We start from the raw sequence: 17,826 nt of genomic DNA on the forward strand, positions 1-17,826 counted from the left end.
CCCCTGTCTACCCCAACCCCTTCCCCCCCAAAATCAATGTTGAATTTTGGACCCTCAAGTCTTTTTTTTACTTCAGACAACATTGATTCGGGGGGTGAGGGGATTTACGGCGTTTAAAAAGAATGAAATAATAGATGAATTAAATGTTTGCTAAAAGCACCCGTTTTAAACAAGTGTGTCAACTACTTTTGTCCCTGATTGTAGCTTATTTCTCAAATAAAGATTATCGAAACCATGAAACTGTTCTCACCTAAACTACTAGGGCCAAATTAGGGACTAGGAGACTGTGAATTTCTTTTTTTCTTTTTTGGTAAAATGTTGAAAGTGGACGTTTATTTTCAATTGTGAACCAGGAGGCCCAGGAAGGTTCAAGAAAAGGTTCACCCCAGGTGCACCTTTTCCGGTCCTATGCCAGGTCAAATCGCTTTTGATTTTTTAAGTTCAGCGAAGCGAGTGAACAACAGAGAATCAAAAATAGCTAGCGGTTAAAGCCATTCTCAACAATCCAATTTATACCTTAAAAAAGCTGCGCTGTATTCCCTCGAAAACCCCCGATTTGTGATCCTGCCAGCCGCTCATAAGCAAGGGTTCCCTCGCTGACCGTGACCTTGACCTTTCATATGGAGCTCGTGAACTATGGTTTTGACACCAGATATGCCGATATTACACTGTATGTCATCACGTTGAGGCATACACTCTGGGGAGGCTTTCCATAGATGGTTTTTGTTTCGAGCGAGTAGCTCAATCCAATCTGGAGTGGATCTTTAGTAAGTTGGATTCTGGATTCCAATCTTTAGTAGGATTCCGGATTCCTAGTGCTGGATTCCGGATTCCAAAGCCCAGGATTCCGGATTCCACAAGCAAAAAATTCCTGGATTCCGGAATCCGGATTCCCTTACATGGGGCGATCTATGGAGATCAATAAACTTCAATAACTGAAACTATATGAAGGCAGCAAACCGCAGTTGAGACATTATGTGTCATCTTGAAGCAAATATCCGTCTTTGCTGCAAAATAAAATCATTTTGTTTTATACAATCAGGGGAATGGGATATCTAGCCTTCAGAATGCCGAACAAAAACGGATTCTAATTAAAGAAACAAAAGATGATATATGGTAGGAAAATTTTCATATAAAAAAAAAAGCATGCGAACTAAAAACGGCAAAGTTTCTCACAACTGATATTTATTTAGTTACTTATTCTACGTTTAAATTTCTGTTGTTTTAAAACGGATTCTGTGCCTTCTTTGGACATTGTTAGGGAGCAATCACGAAGTAGTCGTTTGATACCTGATGGGGCGCGCGTGGTAGTGACTGTACGTGTCATGCCAATGGCTTCAGTGCTCTTTGCCGTCATGACCATCACGATGAATTTGATTGGACCGCCCAAATTAAAGCGAATGTCACTAATTGTTTATAAGTCTGGTAATAGCTCGAGGTACACCAGTCTCTTATTGTATCGTGAGCTAGCTACTAGTAGTCATGTTGCTTTTTCTTCTCCTTTTTGTGTGCTTCACAAGCGATGCTTATGAAAGGCAGCTGCTTGGAAGAGGAATATATGTACCCCAAGCGAACATACTGGGAGAAATGGATAACGTTGGAGCACGGGTATGTTGTCTGGTAGTATTTGCAATGTAAATGAATGTCTGTGGAATGACCAGCTGTATATATACAACAACAATAAGCTTGGTATGATCGTTTTTAAAAGATCTTAAAAATTCTTGTTTTTGAGAGCTGGTGAAGGATGTTTTGCCAGATGAATATGATATCTATTCTTGTTTCATTAATCCTTGAAACCCTAAGATCAAAATTTGAATTCTCATTTGTTGTCCCTACTCATTTCCTACAGAAGTAGTGGGGAGAAGTTGATAAATTATCAAGCAAATTCATCTTGTGTGATCATGTCCGTAATTCTCATCATCACTCTGTTTTACAAAGCATTGATATTACAAAGAGAAATTTGATGCTGATCAGTTTTAGGTCTTAAAGGGTTAAACCTACAAAGTTTTTTACTATAGCGGTATCTAACAAATCACTCAGGTAGGTTGAAATATTCTGACACCTCCGTAAAGTGAGAGTGAAAGCTACTCTTAATGCAATGATTGAAGTGTAAACCAAATGACATTAAAAACGATTGCTTGACGAAAGATTCTTCATCTTTAGACTGAAGATACAAAATGTAGTTGTTTTTGTTGATAGTGATATTTAAAGGAAAGCGACCAAGTTGGTAGCTCTACAAGCAATATTAGAAGCTTTGTTGTTTACCTCTAAGCAACGTTTGCATGGTGTTTCTTTTCAATTTGTGAGCCGTCCCAGTCTGGTTTGGCATGCACACCCCAATTATACAGCTATTTCAAAAAACCTTGTCGGAAGAAAGGCAAAAAGTCTTCAAGCCAAGACCTCAAGGTAATGTGGGTTGTTCCAAATCCGTCTTTTGCTGGCAAACAATCACTCCACTAAACTGGTCGCTGATTTTTATTCGTCATTTATACTGAACCATACTTATCATTTTAGTTGTTAAAAAAGCACAAGGGAAAATTACATCCTCTCCTTTCTTAGTGTCATCCATCGATTTGAGACATTTCCAGAAAGTTCTCGCATCTGAATTGTCTGCATTGCATTTTTTTTCTAGCTCCAAAATCTTGGCATTGTAATAATCATTCTTTTTAGTATTAAGCAATTTCTTGTATTCAGGTTATCATCATATTGCTCACGTATGGTAGGATTCAGAGGGTCTCTTTCTTAGTCTTGTTTGCTAGTTTTCTTAATTCATATATTTTCAAACGGCATTCTTTATCGATCCATTTTTTGTTTGAGAATAACTTTAATGCGTCTATGAGTTTTACTTTTTTTAATCTTTAAAAAGCATTTAGCAATTGTGATTGAGATGTTTTCCACCTTCTCGAGGAATATCTCAGCATTTTTACTGTGTGTCGTCAGCATATAATCCCGTATAAGCGTTTGTACACGGGGAGACCTTGAAGCATCTTTGAATTTTTGCGCAGAGTCGTTTACCCATAAAAATTGTTTCGGTAAATGTGTTAAACAATCTCCTTCAACTCTCTTTTAACGGACACATCTATAAGAAACAGGACTTGTAATTCGGATGTTCCCAGTTCTCGTCTATTTGTTGTCAGTGGCTAGTCCCTAGTTCAAATCTTCGGCCACGCTTGTAAATAGCCAACTGCCAACTGGTTCGCCTCCAATAGTTGGGATTTTTAAGGATGTTATGTTCTATTTATCATTATTATTATTATTACAGACCCCTCGCTAAGACAGACCCTCTGTGGTTGCGCACATGTGAATTTTGACGTTGGACTATCCTGTTCTGTGTTCAGATAGTAGAGCGCGGGAGAAAAATTCACGAAAAAAAACAACGACGAGAGACTAGTTTTCCATGTGTATAATTTTAATCGCTCCCCACTGACTGCCGCGCTCTATCTGAACCCCTGAAACAGGCTAACGTTTGACTAGTGCCTAATTTAGTAGTAATCCTCTTTATGCCGTTGGAAACACAAGTCATCCCAAGACGATTTATTTTTCACTGATTATTCAAAATTTGTGCTTTGTGATTTATCGACTACTTTTCAGAGTTTTCGCATGCAGGTTTTTCTTTCTATTTTTCTTCACTAATAAAAACGGCGCCGGCCTAGGGACTTAACGCAACTACAACGACGTCGGCAATAAGAACGTCCAAAAAGCAATTCTCTGTTGGCGCATCACGTTTTTTTTTTCATTTCCGTGCCGTCCCTGCCGAACAGCTACAACGTGACGTGAAATAATTTTATCGGAGAGGCGATAAATTTTACTGTCTATTCCTGTACTCAAACGCGGTCCTCCCTCTTCAGCTCCAGCTAAATTTCCCAATTTTTTAAAGACTGAATGAGTTGGAGGCCGAACAAAAATTTTAAAGGACACGAAGTCAGTTTTGCAGTGACTTGTTCACTTGCGCGCGCGTCGCCGTTGTCAGGTCGTAGTAGCCAACAATCACCGTCTGGTCAAGTCAAACTTATATTTTCGCTCGGACAAGACCCATTTTTGGCCGGTCAAACGAAGTCAACTAAGGAAACGTTGAAAGGACAGTACTCAATTATACATTGGGAATGAACGCTAACTTATGGATAACGCAGACAAGACCATTGTGTATTGTACTGACGGTAAGAGAACATGAAATTACGTGAGCATAGGTAGATAGATGAAACAGGGGCACCCAACGACTGTTTTCTGTAAAATATCTGTTCGGAGAAGCAAATATTGCCTACTTTTTTCTAGTACTTGAGGATGGCTAAAAATCTCTAAATGACAGTTCAATTTCATGCACTATTTTCGAAGCTTATCTTATAAATCCCCTACGATTTTCTGAAGTTTAACTAAATTTTCACATTCACTTCCCAAGTTAGGCTATTTTTCGTATGAAAAAGGAAACCTAAAATTTTCGGATTCAAAAATGTGATGGAGAGAGGAATCAGAAAATGTCTCACTTTCGTAATACGTCAAATTGCATCTAAGATTTTCAGGAAAATAATACTCAAACCCTTGAAATTTCGAAACGATTCAAGTTCCCCTAGGATGACCGAGCAGATACAAATTTTATAGCCCCGCTTAGAATGCATTTCTAGAGATCTGAAAGTACTCTGGATAGGCTAAAAAGCTTTTTCTATGTATGTAGGAGGAAACCGTCCTTGGGTGCCCCTGATGAAATATAACCGAGCTACGGAAAGGCGATAAGATTTCAAGACGTTCGGTACGGGGACTATAAATGAACAAAGAAACTCTAGCAATGTAAATTTGAACTGACGAACTAACGTACCGCAAATCACGAGTAAGAATGTCAGGGTTTGCAAGTTTCATTGATGGGTAAAGTCAGTGTGACTTCTGCTCGACAGACTTTGGAATATTTGGAGTCAAGTAACACAATGAAAAACAGAAATGTAATATTCCTTTAGCAAGAGTTAAAAAAAAACAGTAATAATAAGAATAATAAAAACTTTGACAGCTTAGGATAACGTAAAAGTTCTCTACATGTATCCTGTCACTCACGAGTGTGCCATTTCAGCGCGTGGTTCTGGCATGTATGCACTATCATGAAGGAAACATGAGGTAGTTACGGCTGTCATGAGAGAGTCCACTGACCTGATCAGGATAATTATCGTAAAAACATTATAACATGAAATGGCGTATAAGTAACTTGTAAAATACTTTGTCGCGTGTTTGGGTCCATTGACTGATGCACGTCAATCATCTGTCATACAATAAGGCTACGTACTTTTCCGGAATCCGGATTGGTCGGGAATGTAGACAATTTTGTTACTGGGTTCCTTGTGTCGTTTTTAACTAGATGTGAGTATCCGAAATAAAAAAGCGCCAGTTTGGTCAAGTCTCTAGAGATTTTGGACCAGAAACTTAAAGTGATTCCGATGCTTCTCAAATTCGGAATGTTTGTAGTAAATTAAGAATTTGTTCATGCTTAGCGTGCTTATATCGAGTTATGGATGCACGCAGGAAGTTTGGAGAGCACGAAAGATGCGTAAGAGTTGCACGAGGCGATAGCCGAGTGGAACTCTAGCTTCTTGAGTGCTCTCCAAACTTCTCAAGCGCATCCATAACTCGATATACGCACAGCTAAAAGCATGAGCAAATTCTTTTAAAACATAGCTGACAAAAATGCTTGCTTTTTGATTAACTACAAAATTCTCGTAACGCGCGACACAATAACAAACGGTTCTATTGGCTGATTGCGAACACACCACAATCCTCTAGTTTGAATGAAAATATTCTTTTTGTAAAAGTGAGAAAGAAAATTTGCTTCTTTATTCGTTAACGATCAATGGAAACTAAGCAGAAACAAAGGTAAAAGAGTCTTAAAGTTCACCTAAAGTTAAAATACTAACATGTTCGTAAGAAGTCGTGGAGTATGGTTTGGATTTGCTGAAAATATGTTTACGTTTTGCTCGGCGAAATCCAGAAAACATGTTTTTAGCGAAGACGACTGTTATCCTTCTTTAAACTTATATTCATTTACGAACATTGGCTGGTCATTACGGCTTCGTGAGAAGACCTGGCAGCAGTTGTTTTTGTGACTAGTAAATTTATGTCTTCTTGAGTAATTTGTGTTGTTATTGCGAGATAAATTTACCTGCTTAAGTCGGATTGTCCTGGGAGATAACAAAGTGCATAACAAATTTAAAAACAACAATAAAAACGGAGATTTTGCCTTTAAATGTTGTTGATGACCAGTTGGTGTCTGTTCTGTTCCCAGTGAATGTCTTTCAGCCAAAATTTGCTGCAGCTTGTCTTCGACAAATTGGCGAAACCCGCAACTTGCGAGTTTTTTTTAATTCGGCTTTATTTTTGCTGCTTGTTGGATCAGGACCTAAAAGGTCAATGCCGATAGAAAAATTGGGCAGTACTTCACTGGTTTCTTCCATATTTTAAAGAGAAGGAAAAGTGCACTGCAGCTTAAAAGACAACAACTTTGCAGCCAGGTTAAAAAAAAATGCTTACGTCATGTTATTTACGCACGGGCGTGCGTAAATAAAGATTTTGTTCATAGCGGCTCAATAGGACTTATATAGGGCAAGCATGCGTGCTATGTTATAAAACAATTTTTCCAACGAATCCGGATACTTTTCCGCATTTGATCATACGAGTTTGCAGTAGTGCCAAAGTGGAACTGTCACTCTCATGAAAATAGGGTGCTTTAGCAACAACGACGGCCAGGGCAGCAAAAACGTCCTTAGTTATCAAACGAATGCGCGTTTTTTTTAACTTTTTCACGTGTATTCCAGCTCCCTTAAAATGCCAAATTAAGGTGAATTTCCCTGCGAAGTCTTGGGGACCGCACCCAAGTTGTGTTTACGTCCTTCAAACAACGACGCCAAAAGTAAATTTCACGTCGTGGTCGTACAGGTCGTAAAACACAGCTTGCTAAACGTACAAAATTTGTTTTTTTGCATTTTCTTATTAAACCTGTTTCCTTTTGACGTTCTCGTTGCCGTAGGGTCGCCGTCTCATTCGTCTTTACTCCCAGGATCTATCAATGTGCGCAAACCATTAGGATATCCCAATACGTTTTTAAGTAATGATCCGGGTAAGGTGGATAGCAATTTATTTTGTTATGCGGCAACGGTACTCTCCCCACGTAGGAATGTTCTCATTTTTACACAGAGAAAGCATAAACCTACATGAAGGCCGTTTACGCAATAAGTACACTCCACTTACACTCCACTTTGAAAGGGTGTTTTTTTGTGTTAAAAGATTTTGACCAATCACAAGAGTGGAAAACAATAGCCAAGAAAAGTTTACAATTTTACATGTTTCCCACATAGGATTTCTTTGTTATTCAAACTGAGACCAGATTTTGTTATATGGAAGATGGTTGGAAAGTAAGGATGAATATATGTACTGCTTTATGAAGTTTTGTTAACTTTTGCTGTTTAAGCTAATCAGAAGTAAGTACTGACAATAGAAAAGTTAGCACCTTTTTTGCATTGCAACATGTTCGTTGCCGTTCAGTGCTATCGTTATTATCTGGACCGTTTCTTAATAAAAACGCCTGCCAACTTTTCAGTAGATACACGTGATTCAAGATTCGGTCTATTAATGAATTACGTCGTTTCTCTGGAAACCGAACATCTGTGTGCAGAGGAAAAAAGAGTCCGTTGTTTTAGACCAAATATATTTCAAAGAAACAAACACGAGAGTTGAATGAATGGAGGCAATCTGTGCAGCTCTTAAAATAATCCATTTTGGATCGTTGTACTGCCCAGATACACGTACCCCTCCCCTAAGTCAATGTTGTTAATGTTGGTCTAGGGGAGGGGTGCGCAATTTCCAGAAACGTATAAGACGTATAATGACCAATAATCATCTTCATGTATTTTGCTTTCTCTTTGGTATTAACTTTTGACATATTTTTTTCTTATCTTATATCTTTATGCCAACGACTTTTTCAATTACGTACGTGCGTACCGTGCGTACAGGTAGCTGCGCCCCTGGTAAGGACTATGTAAATGACTTTTTACAAAAGAAAAATATCTGTAATTTGAGATCAGGTCATTTTGCTTACTCCACAAAAAGATTCACGATTCGTGCTGAAAACTATGTGTTCTTTTGACCCAAACAAGCAAATTCTCAACCAGCTATTGACTGTTGCTTAATAGAAGGAAAGCTTTCTACAGACTGATTGTCGTTCTCGTTCGACATCCTTCAACTCGGACGCCGCAATCGTAAGAAATCTTTATCCTATGAAATTGGATCCTTGATGTAAATCAAAGAAGCTTTCTAAAGATTTGTTGCCAACTAGATGGGAATTTGCATATGATCACTTTTGATTATAGAACTGTGCTCGATGTGTAGTCAAGTATGTCATTCTGATTGCAGATTTAGTGGTCGCTTACGAGAATAGCACTGCAGAGCCAACAAACTAAATATTACTGATCATTTTAACACCTTCTAAGCTGCGAAAGTTGATTTAAATCTTGTGAGCATAGAAGCTGAAGGCTTAATCATAACCTTCAAAGCTTGAAAGTAAGAAAGGCGAGTTAACTTTGATGATAATAATGGTTATGATGATACTGATGACGATGATAATAGAGTCTTTTAGATTCTAAGACGAGTACGACTACGAGTACGAGATTTTCTCAGTACTAAGTAGTACACTCGCGTAAGCAAGCGTCATTTTGGCGGGAAAATGTGGTAGCTACTACGAGTTTTCGCGCGAATGTCGTGGTAGCGAAAACAAGATATCAAATGTTAAAAGTTTTTATCATTTTGCGATCAGGAGAGCGCGTAACCTCCTTCACTAAAGTTAACAATGCTAATTTTTCTATTAAAAAAATGGGAAAATGAAGCTTTCCGGGAAGTCTATAGATATTTTGAGAAGACGCGAAAAAACTTCAAGTCAAATCTCGTATGTACTTGTAGTCGTTCTTGTCCTAGAGGCTAAAGGTCTCTATATAATGAGAATGGAAACAATTTGTGACGTTATTATAAAAGAAGGGTAAAATTAAAGGTATTCGGAAGTCAGCCAAGCGCGGTCATTGCACGCGCGCTGAACAAGAATGCTGTATAATGACAGACTAGAAACAATAGACAACTCCCAAAGCACAAACTCAGCCAAAACGCTAAAAATCTTCAATGTTTACTCAAGTTTGGGCTTATAGAAGATAATGGCACAGTTTTTCAATGACCACGAAATTCAGAGTCCGTGTAGTTAGTTAATCAATTGTGGCCCTGAAAAAATTTGAAGGAAAAAAAACTGCGAATTTTTAAGAAAATGCTTTTTTCGCGAGATTGACTCTTAAACGCTGACAAACGTCAACAAATAGCGAAAACTATAATTTCTATATGTTTGCTTTGCTCGAAATCGCGCGCATTTACAAGGCCCTAAAGCGTTTTGCTGACTTGCAAGGACCCATCTGTTATAAGGATGCCCAAAATACAGAGATGAATCTCATAGTTTATTAGATATAATCCGGGTAAAGTTTGCTTATCATTTTCGCATAAATTATGACCTAAATTTGGAAACCGCTGAATTTCTCGAATTGGGTCTTTGCGATTTTGGTGAAACTCTGTTCAGCGCAAGGCACTAATGCGCATTATGTGTAGCCGAGAGATTTTCACGAAAAAATGCCGGCAACAGCAAATTTTCGACTCAGACCTTAAAGGGGCGTGGCATTATAACCACGTGACATTTACTCCGATCGCCAAAAACTTTATGTCATGTTGTAGATTGATCTATATGTTATCCATTCTATGTGTTAGACTTACGACAAAAGTAAAGGTGGCGATACCAGAGAGCTTCAAAGTAGGATGGTATCCCCCCAAAAAACTGGGTCGAGTCACCTTAAAGAGCGCGAAAAGGGGCGAATCCAAGCGGGTTCTAACAGATCGCGCGCGAGAATTTTTTTCAACAGTACTCAATTGCAACCAGTTTTCAAAGGACTGTAACTTTATTCGCAGTTGTAAAAGCATCTTAAAATTGATTCATTGAAATATTAACTGCCCTTTACGACTTCTGTGTTTCTGTTGTCACGCTTGTAAGCACGCGTTGCATAAGCCATTTTAAAAGGTGAGATATTAGGAAACAAAAGGATAAACAATAGCTCGCATGGCCTTTGTTTCTTTGCTCCGCCCTGACAAGTTGATGAGCAAGGCGGTAATCGCTACAAAGGAAAAACCACGCAGACTTCCACCAATGAGAGCGATTCAGTTCACGCTTCACCTGTAATATTACAGACCTATGCTTCTTGCTCGACTGTAAGTAAATGTCCCGAGAACAATAGCCATTCTGCGTGATGAGAATGTCTTTTAATGCTGCTAGAAACAAAGTAGTACAACTTATTGAAAAAGCCAAAAAGAAGCGGTTATTAATGAAATAGACAACAGCAAATTGAACTCCAGAGTCCTAGTATGGAAGACCTTGAAGAGCATTTTTCCTACCAAAGCGAAACAGATGAGTCGACTCTCTAACCAAAGATGGAGCCAGCTATTCTACCCTAGAAGAAATATCCAACGTATTCAATGAGCGTTTTATCTCTATTGCTGATAACATCATTGATAACACCATCAATACTGAACCAGATCTAACCAGTTTGGTGAATTTCGTAAACCGTAAAAAGGCTGGCAACTCCGCTGATTTCAATATACCCACAATTTCAGAACGCGAAGTTTTAGGAATCGTCAAATCAGCCCCATCAAATGCTGCAACTGGACTTGATGGAACGAGCTCCCCTTTGTTAAAATTAATCGCTCCTGCAGTTGCTCCAAGTCTAGCAAAAGTAATAAACTGCAGCATAATTAACAGCATATGCCCAGCTCAACTCAAACTGGCTGGTGTCATTCCGATTTACAAACAGGGGAGTAAAACCGATCTTGACAATTACAGACCTATATCAGTCCTCCCTGTCATTTCGAAGATTCTCGAGAAACTTGTCTGCAAACACTTCTCATTGCTTTTCTCACCAATCACGATTTACTGTACAAATGCCAATCGGGTTTTAGAGCTAACCACTCCTGCGAAACCATCCTTATCAAAATTACATATGCATGCCGGCTAGAAGCAATGGATAACGGCCTATTTACAGGTCGTTATGATCTGCGCAAAGCTTTCGACGTTGTAGATCATAAACTGCTGCTCAAGGAACTTCCACTAACTCCCTCAAATGGTTCCAAAGTTAGCTCAGCGGAAGGTAAACTATCTGAACCGCTCGGTATTCACTCCGGTGTATCGCAGGGGGGTATTCTTTGTCCCGCCCTTTTTTTGCTCTTCATAAATGATCTGCCTCTAGTAGACTCGATCCAGTTTATGCATCCGCACCTACCTTTGCTGAAGTCGAGGAGAAAATTAGACCTGACATTGACGCATGCATATCGATGTGGGCAAAGGAAGATAAAATGAAAATGCACCCAGCAAAGACAAAGTACAGTATAATCTCGACCAAACAAAAAATTGCAAATTCAGCAAAACAAACAGTTGACGGCATGCAACTCACTAAGGTTAAGTCAGAACGTGTCTTAGGAGTATATATTGATAGTCATCTCACCTGGAACGAACACACTGAAACACTGCGCCAAAAACTACATCAAAGAATATTATTGCACTTTTAGCAAGAGCTCGGAAATATATACCAACCAAATATCGATTGCTTCCCTACAATGCCTAAGTATCAAACCGCTCTTTACTTATTGCTGTACTGTTCGGAGCGACTGTAGCTAAACCAACTTAGACGAACTGTTCAACGTCAAAAAACCCTGCGCTCGATAAATTTTGGATAGTCCTCGGGGTAAACGATCTTTTGATAATTTTCAAAAGCTTAAGTGGCTACCAATTGATCAAATATTCAAGCTCAATAAACTCGGCCTTTTAAACAAAGTCGTTGATGGAAGAGCACCGGAATACTTAATCACAATGTTGGGCTCACTTTGGTTTGAACACAAGATTTCTAAGCTACCAGAACAAAAACATTATACCGCTTACCGAAACCCAGAACCGAACCAATGGGGAGAACATTCTTCTATTCCACTATTATAAAAGAACTAAATGCTCTTAACTTAGAACCAACCACCTCCTTTACCTTGATGAAGACAACACTGACTAATAACGCCCCCTCAAACTATACAGTGGACAATTTTAAAGTTAAAAAAAGTTATTCTGATTTTTAATATCATTGTAGATTGGATTCCCTTTATTACCAATGTATTCACTTCCGTTTTTAACATCTCTCAATTTTTTAAATCTCTAGAATTTTTAAGATCTTTTGTTATAATCACTATTTGTAAATAGGCTTTTCATCATGATTGTTGTAATTTATTATTACCGATTTTGTTTTTAGAGGGCCATTAGGGAGAATACTTTTCATAGTAATTGGTGTCACCCTCCTAGAATAAAGGTTATATGTTTTCCCATCGCAAAGTTATTTTTAGAATACTGAAGAGTGAGGAAAAAGTCAAACCGGGTCAATTTTAGCCAACTCCACCAGCTGGCGACTCTGCGTGACGATCTGTTCCGTGGCTGCCGTGACATATTAGGGAGCTAAGCAACAACGACGGCGACTACCACGAAAACGTCACTTAAAAAGTGAAGTCGCGCTGCTTCAAAGTTATCAACCCTGTTACCGGGGCCTAGCCGAGGGCTGGCACAGGTCATAAAATGCAACGCGTTTCTGTGTTTTCAAAGTTACATTGTTAGGGATATATCGCTGACTGAGATATATCGCTGGCTCGTTACTTTTGGGAATGTTCGCTGAGATATATCGCTGGTTCAGAAATTTGAAGTAGGGAGCAACAACTGTAACCATGTAAATATTAATTCGATTAGTTTGCACACGGAATGGTTTAATGCGACTATATTTACCACTTATCAATAAATAAGATCCCTGTCTATTGCAAAATATTGTTACAGTATTCATCCTAGCGATGACAAAGCTTGGTCGACGCAGAACTGTGTACACTACGACAAAGCAAAAATCTTAACTTATTAAACTTGCATGCGTCAAGCTTTGTTTATGCGTTTCAGTACCTTACAATTCGCACTCCCAACAGGAAACTTCGTCAAATATTTTCCGACAAACAATTAAAACTCATTAGGGGGAAGTCTTTCACTGCTTTGACTTACTCAAATAACCTTTGTCACGCAATATTTACGTTAGCGAGATGCGCAAATTCTCAACTGTTCAAAATTCGGGATTCCCTAACATTTTGCCTTTTCACATTATTCATTACACCTTGTTTTCATCTCTAAAGAATATTTGCAATAAAAAAGATTTTCATGTCGCCCGACAAACTTGTTGATGAAAAAGACCCTTCCACGTGGGTTGCCAAGACAAAAGTGGCCCCGGTAAAATTCACGAAGTGATTCTTGTTTAATTCGTCGAATGCTGGCAATTATTTGTGGAGTTGAATTCTAAAGACTGTATCGAAGTTCAGGAAAAGAAAAAGAAAGTCGTTGTTTTGTGTTCACGTCCTGCACAAAACTTGAATTGACACCGATATCCACGTCACAGTCGTACAGTGACGGCGAAGAAATGTACAAAAAAGCTTCATGCCCGTGCAGAGTTGTTGTTTTGCCAATCCAAATCTATTGCTTTTTTGGCGTTCTCGTTGACCTCGCATTCCTCGTTGCCTAAGCTCCATGTGGCAGTGCCATAATCGTTTCCCAGAGCTCTGGGAACGAGATTCAAAATGTTAGTCAGGGAGTCACGGAAGTGTCTCAATTTAAGTCTTGCCTTTTGCATAAAGCTACAAAGGATTGAGGTCACGCCTTGGGATCCCTCGTACAGGAGGCCGTGTACTAACCAACTGTGCTAGTCCCCTTATTTCATGATTTTAACTAGGCCTATAGGCGAGCAAACGATGATCCCTAAACTAGGCAAAAATGAGGTCTTATGAGTACAGTTACATGTAAAATATTGGTTTAAAGTATGATCGATCAATTAATGTCTATCATCTATATAACGAATTCGCGGTACCTGAAATGGGCCTAAATCAAGCAGTAAGATCACGCATTTTCAATCGTGTTTATATGGGCGATCACTTCATATGCCTTTTCAAGTAAAGTTACTTACTCAGGGGCACCCAACGTCAATTTTTGGAAAATATCTGGTCGGAAGACGATTTGAGATCTAGAATTTTCGGAACATTTGTTGTAAAATTTCTTGCTTGCCTGCCTCTCCTGGGATTTTCGAACATCTAAAAAATGGTATAATTTCCCATTTTTAACGGATTTTTACCCTAAAAAGGTCACCTAGAATTTTCAGGAGCCTTTTTTCTCGCTGAAATTTTCGAAAAGGTAAGTTTTGACCCCTATAATTTTCGGATCACTAGACTTCCAGCTAGGAAATCCGAACAGATGAAAAATTTTTTAGGAGAAAAAAATATGCCTATATCTAACATTTAAATACTAAAATACGTTCAACAATGCTATGTTCAAGTAGTTTTGAACTATATTCTCGCTGGGTGCCCCTGACTTTCTAACCACTGTTCAGTACGAAGTTTTTTGTGTCGAGGGTTGCCCGGGGGAGATGGTAAAAGGTAAAATTAAAGCTTTCATTATACATTCTCAAAGTGTTCAATTTGTAATCCATTCAAAGACAACATTAAAAATACCTATGCTTCTCTTTGCTTTAGGTGTTTAAGAAAGACAAACTTGCAGCGTGTTCTTTGGTTAAAAAGAAACCTGTTGCATCACAATCATTCACCTTTTTCAAGAACACACAGTCGTTCTACTCAAGTTTAGTGACTACGTTTAAGTTTGGCTTTACACTATCAGCGGGATTCACATTAGGCTTTACGCTCGACTATGTTTCCAAAAGAATATCAACCGTCAATCGTACAGTGGCTGGGAATATGCTGGAAATAAAGGCATCAACCTACCAATCCACACTGTACGACGACTGCATAATGAATGTAAAGAATTTGGAGCCGTCATTCCTGTCTGAGTTTGCCCAGTTACCAACTCAAATCGACCGGCCATGGTGGCCGACATCGTGGATGAGATACGAAGCTTTCCTCAAAAAATACGGTTCCCATATGGTGTCGTCAGTCATATATGGCGCCAGCATAAAACAGATGGCATTCGCTGAGAGCAAAAGTGAGTACACCGAAAGAGATTTCCAAGTAAACTGCTGCCTCCAGTTGGGTGGGTCAGCTGAAGCTGTCAGCGTCGATATTAACATTTGCGCTGGTATCACTAAGGATGAAATTAAACGGGTCAAACATATGGCAATGAGTGACAGTCTCATCATAAGGGGAGGCAGTGACGAAACTCGCAACGCCCTAATTGGAAAACGCACTGCTGAACTGATCAAAAAATTCATGACCGAAGCCAAGACGACCAATTCAACTATGGAATTCAAATTCACGTCTATATGGGACATTTTGAAAGGAACCTCCAAGGTCACCAGTGACAATTATCTCAGAGCAGTCAACCTAGAGAATTTCTATCTCGGTTACAGAAACTACGGATGCCCGTTTCAGAAGTCTGGAAATCAGATACTTCAAGTGTTCAATCACAGTCGATTTTCAACCCCGGACATGCCCATATATGAATGCTCCCTCGCCCCTGACGGTTGCCATAGTGACCATGACTGCCATTACGCAATTGGGGTCTTTTGCGCCTGTCGAGGCCGAACCTGTGTAGAGTACAAAGAGATTATGCTGGAAACCGGAGCTTTTAAGACTGTAGCTGTTCCACACCTGACGGATACAGCTTTTGAATTAGAGTGGAAAGGCTGTGACTGGAACCCCCGTTGGCCGGGATCCAGTTGTCAGTGCCGTAAAGAAAACCACCAACGAAGAGTGGTCTGGTCCTCCTTCCAGAAATCGGGCTGCAGATTGAGGGGTTGGGAACGTTTTCCAAGAAGAAGTCGACTGAGAAAAAATTAGTCAGATATGAACGTCTCCGCGCAGCGCGTTTTTAACTATTTTCACGTCTGTTAGTACCGCCATGTTGTGCTAGAGGCCATTAAAACGCAATAGTAAATCAATTATTAATCTGAACTTTTCACACTCCAAAAAGTTATTGAAAGATCTGCACATTAAAGGCATAAAAACGTAGCCTCTCCTACAGGAGACCTAGGGCCTGTTTACATGGAAGTGCGGGGCCCCAGCTAGATGGGGTAACCCGCTTAGATGGGGCAACCCGCCTGCCCTTGTAATCTATCATTTTAAAAGTTTACATGACAGATGGGGTGACCATATGAGAGATTATATAGACAGGCGGTTATTCCACCAAAGCGGGTAAACAACAACAACAACTTTATTTTGCGTCTGAGAGGATTGTAAAGGGCAGTTGACATAATATAGCAAATTCCAAAACAATGGTATCTTTACAATTTACCAAAAAAAAAAGAAACATATTAAAATAACATGAACTGAATAAACCTTACATGGAGTATTTTTATCGCGAAAATGAAATAACTTTTTCCGCACGTGTGCACATCTATGGCATGATAATGACAAAAAGAAAGAAAAAGTAAATGGTTGCATTGAAAATATCAGAAATATTATTTTCTTGTCTTCGATTTTGCTAAATAATTTGCAAGACTTATTTTATAGACTAAATTCGCGGAAAAATTGATCTAAAAATATATTATTATTAGTCCGCGAAAACGCTGTTGCATGGGCACAAGGAAGTTGCTCGAACCGGCGGCTTATGGGGCTCCTGCCATTATTATAGACTGGACTGGACTGGACTTCGAGGGTTTGGAACTCTCCGGGGACGCGACTGAGCATGAGTGGTTCAACTGACGAATAGGCCTCCTTAGCCTGTATGTTTTGTTTTCCCAATACAGGTCATGTGTTAATTCTCTAGAGAGCTGTTACTTTTCAGTAAATTTCGTCTCATTCACGTGCGTATGTACGCAAATTTATGAAAAACAAAGGGCCAAGTTCCCCTGGGACCTCTATTGGTTAAACCAGTCATACAAGCTATAGAGGTCTATTGCCGGCCTCCACTGACATGAGAAGATAGTTGTATTCTTAGCCAATTCAATCTCTTTTGCTAACTTTTCACCGAGAAAAATGGTTGTCTTCAGAGTTTAATATATCAGCCACTTGTGACAAATAAATTACTGATTGCATAAATTTATTTAATACCATGTTTCAGTTCGTCCGTAAGTTCAAAATGATGGAAACGGTTAACGCCAAAAATGCTAACAAGAACATACAACGGCCGTCATAACCGTGAGGGAGTTTAGGGTGATGTTACACGGGACGATTCGCAACGACCATTTTTAGCGCAACACTGCGTTGCAATGCTGGAACAATGTTGTAACCATTGGAAACAATGTCGCAACGATATTGCAACGCTGTGTTACGCTAAAAATCGTCGTTGCGAATCGTCTCGTGTAAGATCACCTTTAAGCAACGAAGAAGGAAACGGCAGCGAAAACGTCCCCCAAAAAGTGAATTCGCGCTGTTCTTAAAACTTCATTACTCTTATTTCAGCTCTCTTAATTTGTCAAATATTGACGATATTTCGGGAGTTGAATTCTAAAGGTTTGTCTCTATGTTCAGAAAAAGAAAAAGAAAATCGTTATCTTGTGTTCACGTCCTCCATAAAACGTGAAGTTAGGAAGTTTCACGACGTCGTGCAGCGACGGCAACGAAATATACAAAAAAGCGTGATGTACGTGCAAAGTTGTTGTTTTGCCAATCTAAGCCTATTGCTTTTTTCCGTTCTCGTTGACCTCGCCGTCGTCGTTTCTTAAACCTGGTTTTCACTAGCGCATAAGCATAAGTGTTAAACAATAGAAATCGAAGCGATAAAAAATGTTGGCAGTGCGCATGTTTTTGACTTAAAATTATTAAAGGAATTTTATTTGG

At 39.2% G+C, this 17,826-nt stretch overlaps 1 protein-coding gene across 1 annotated transcript; it reads left to right on the forward strand.

The window, feature by feature from the left end:
* Positions 1 to 1,437: 1,437 nt before the first annotated feature.
* LOC140940536 (DELTA-alicitoxin-Pse2b-like) lies at positions 1,438 to 17,826 on the forward strand. The gene is made up of 2 exons (XM_073389519.1): positions 1,438 to 1,608; positions 14,629 to 17,826. Exons 1-2 carry the CDS (start codon positions 1,483 to 1,485, stop codon positions 15,883 to 15,885), a joined length of 1,383 nt encoding a protein of 460 aa, XP_073245620.1. The 5' UTR covers positions 1,438 to 1,482; the 3' UTR covers positions 15,886 to 17,826.

Source organism: Porites lutea, chromosome 6 (genome assembly GCF_958299795.1).
Source record: "Porites lutea chromosome 6, jaPorLute2.1, whole genome shotgun sequence".
NCBI lineage: Eukaryota > Metazoa > Cnidaria > Anthozoa > Scleractinia > Poritidae > Porites > Porites lutea.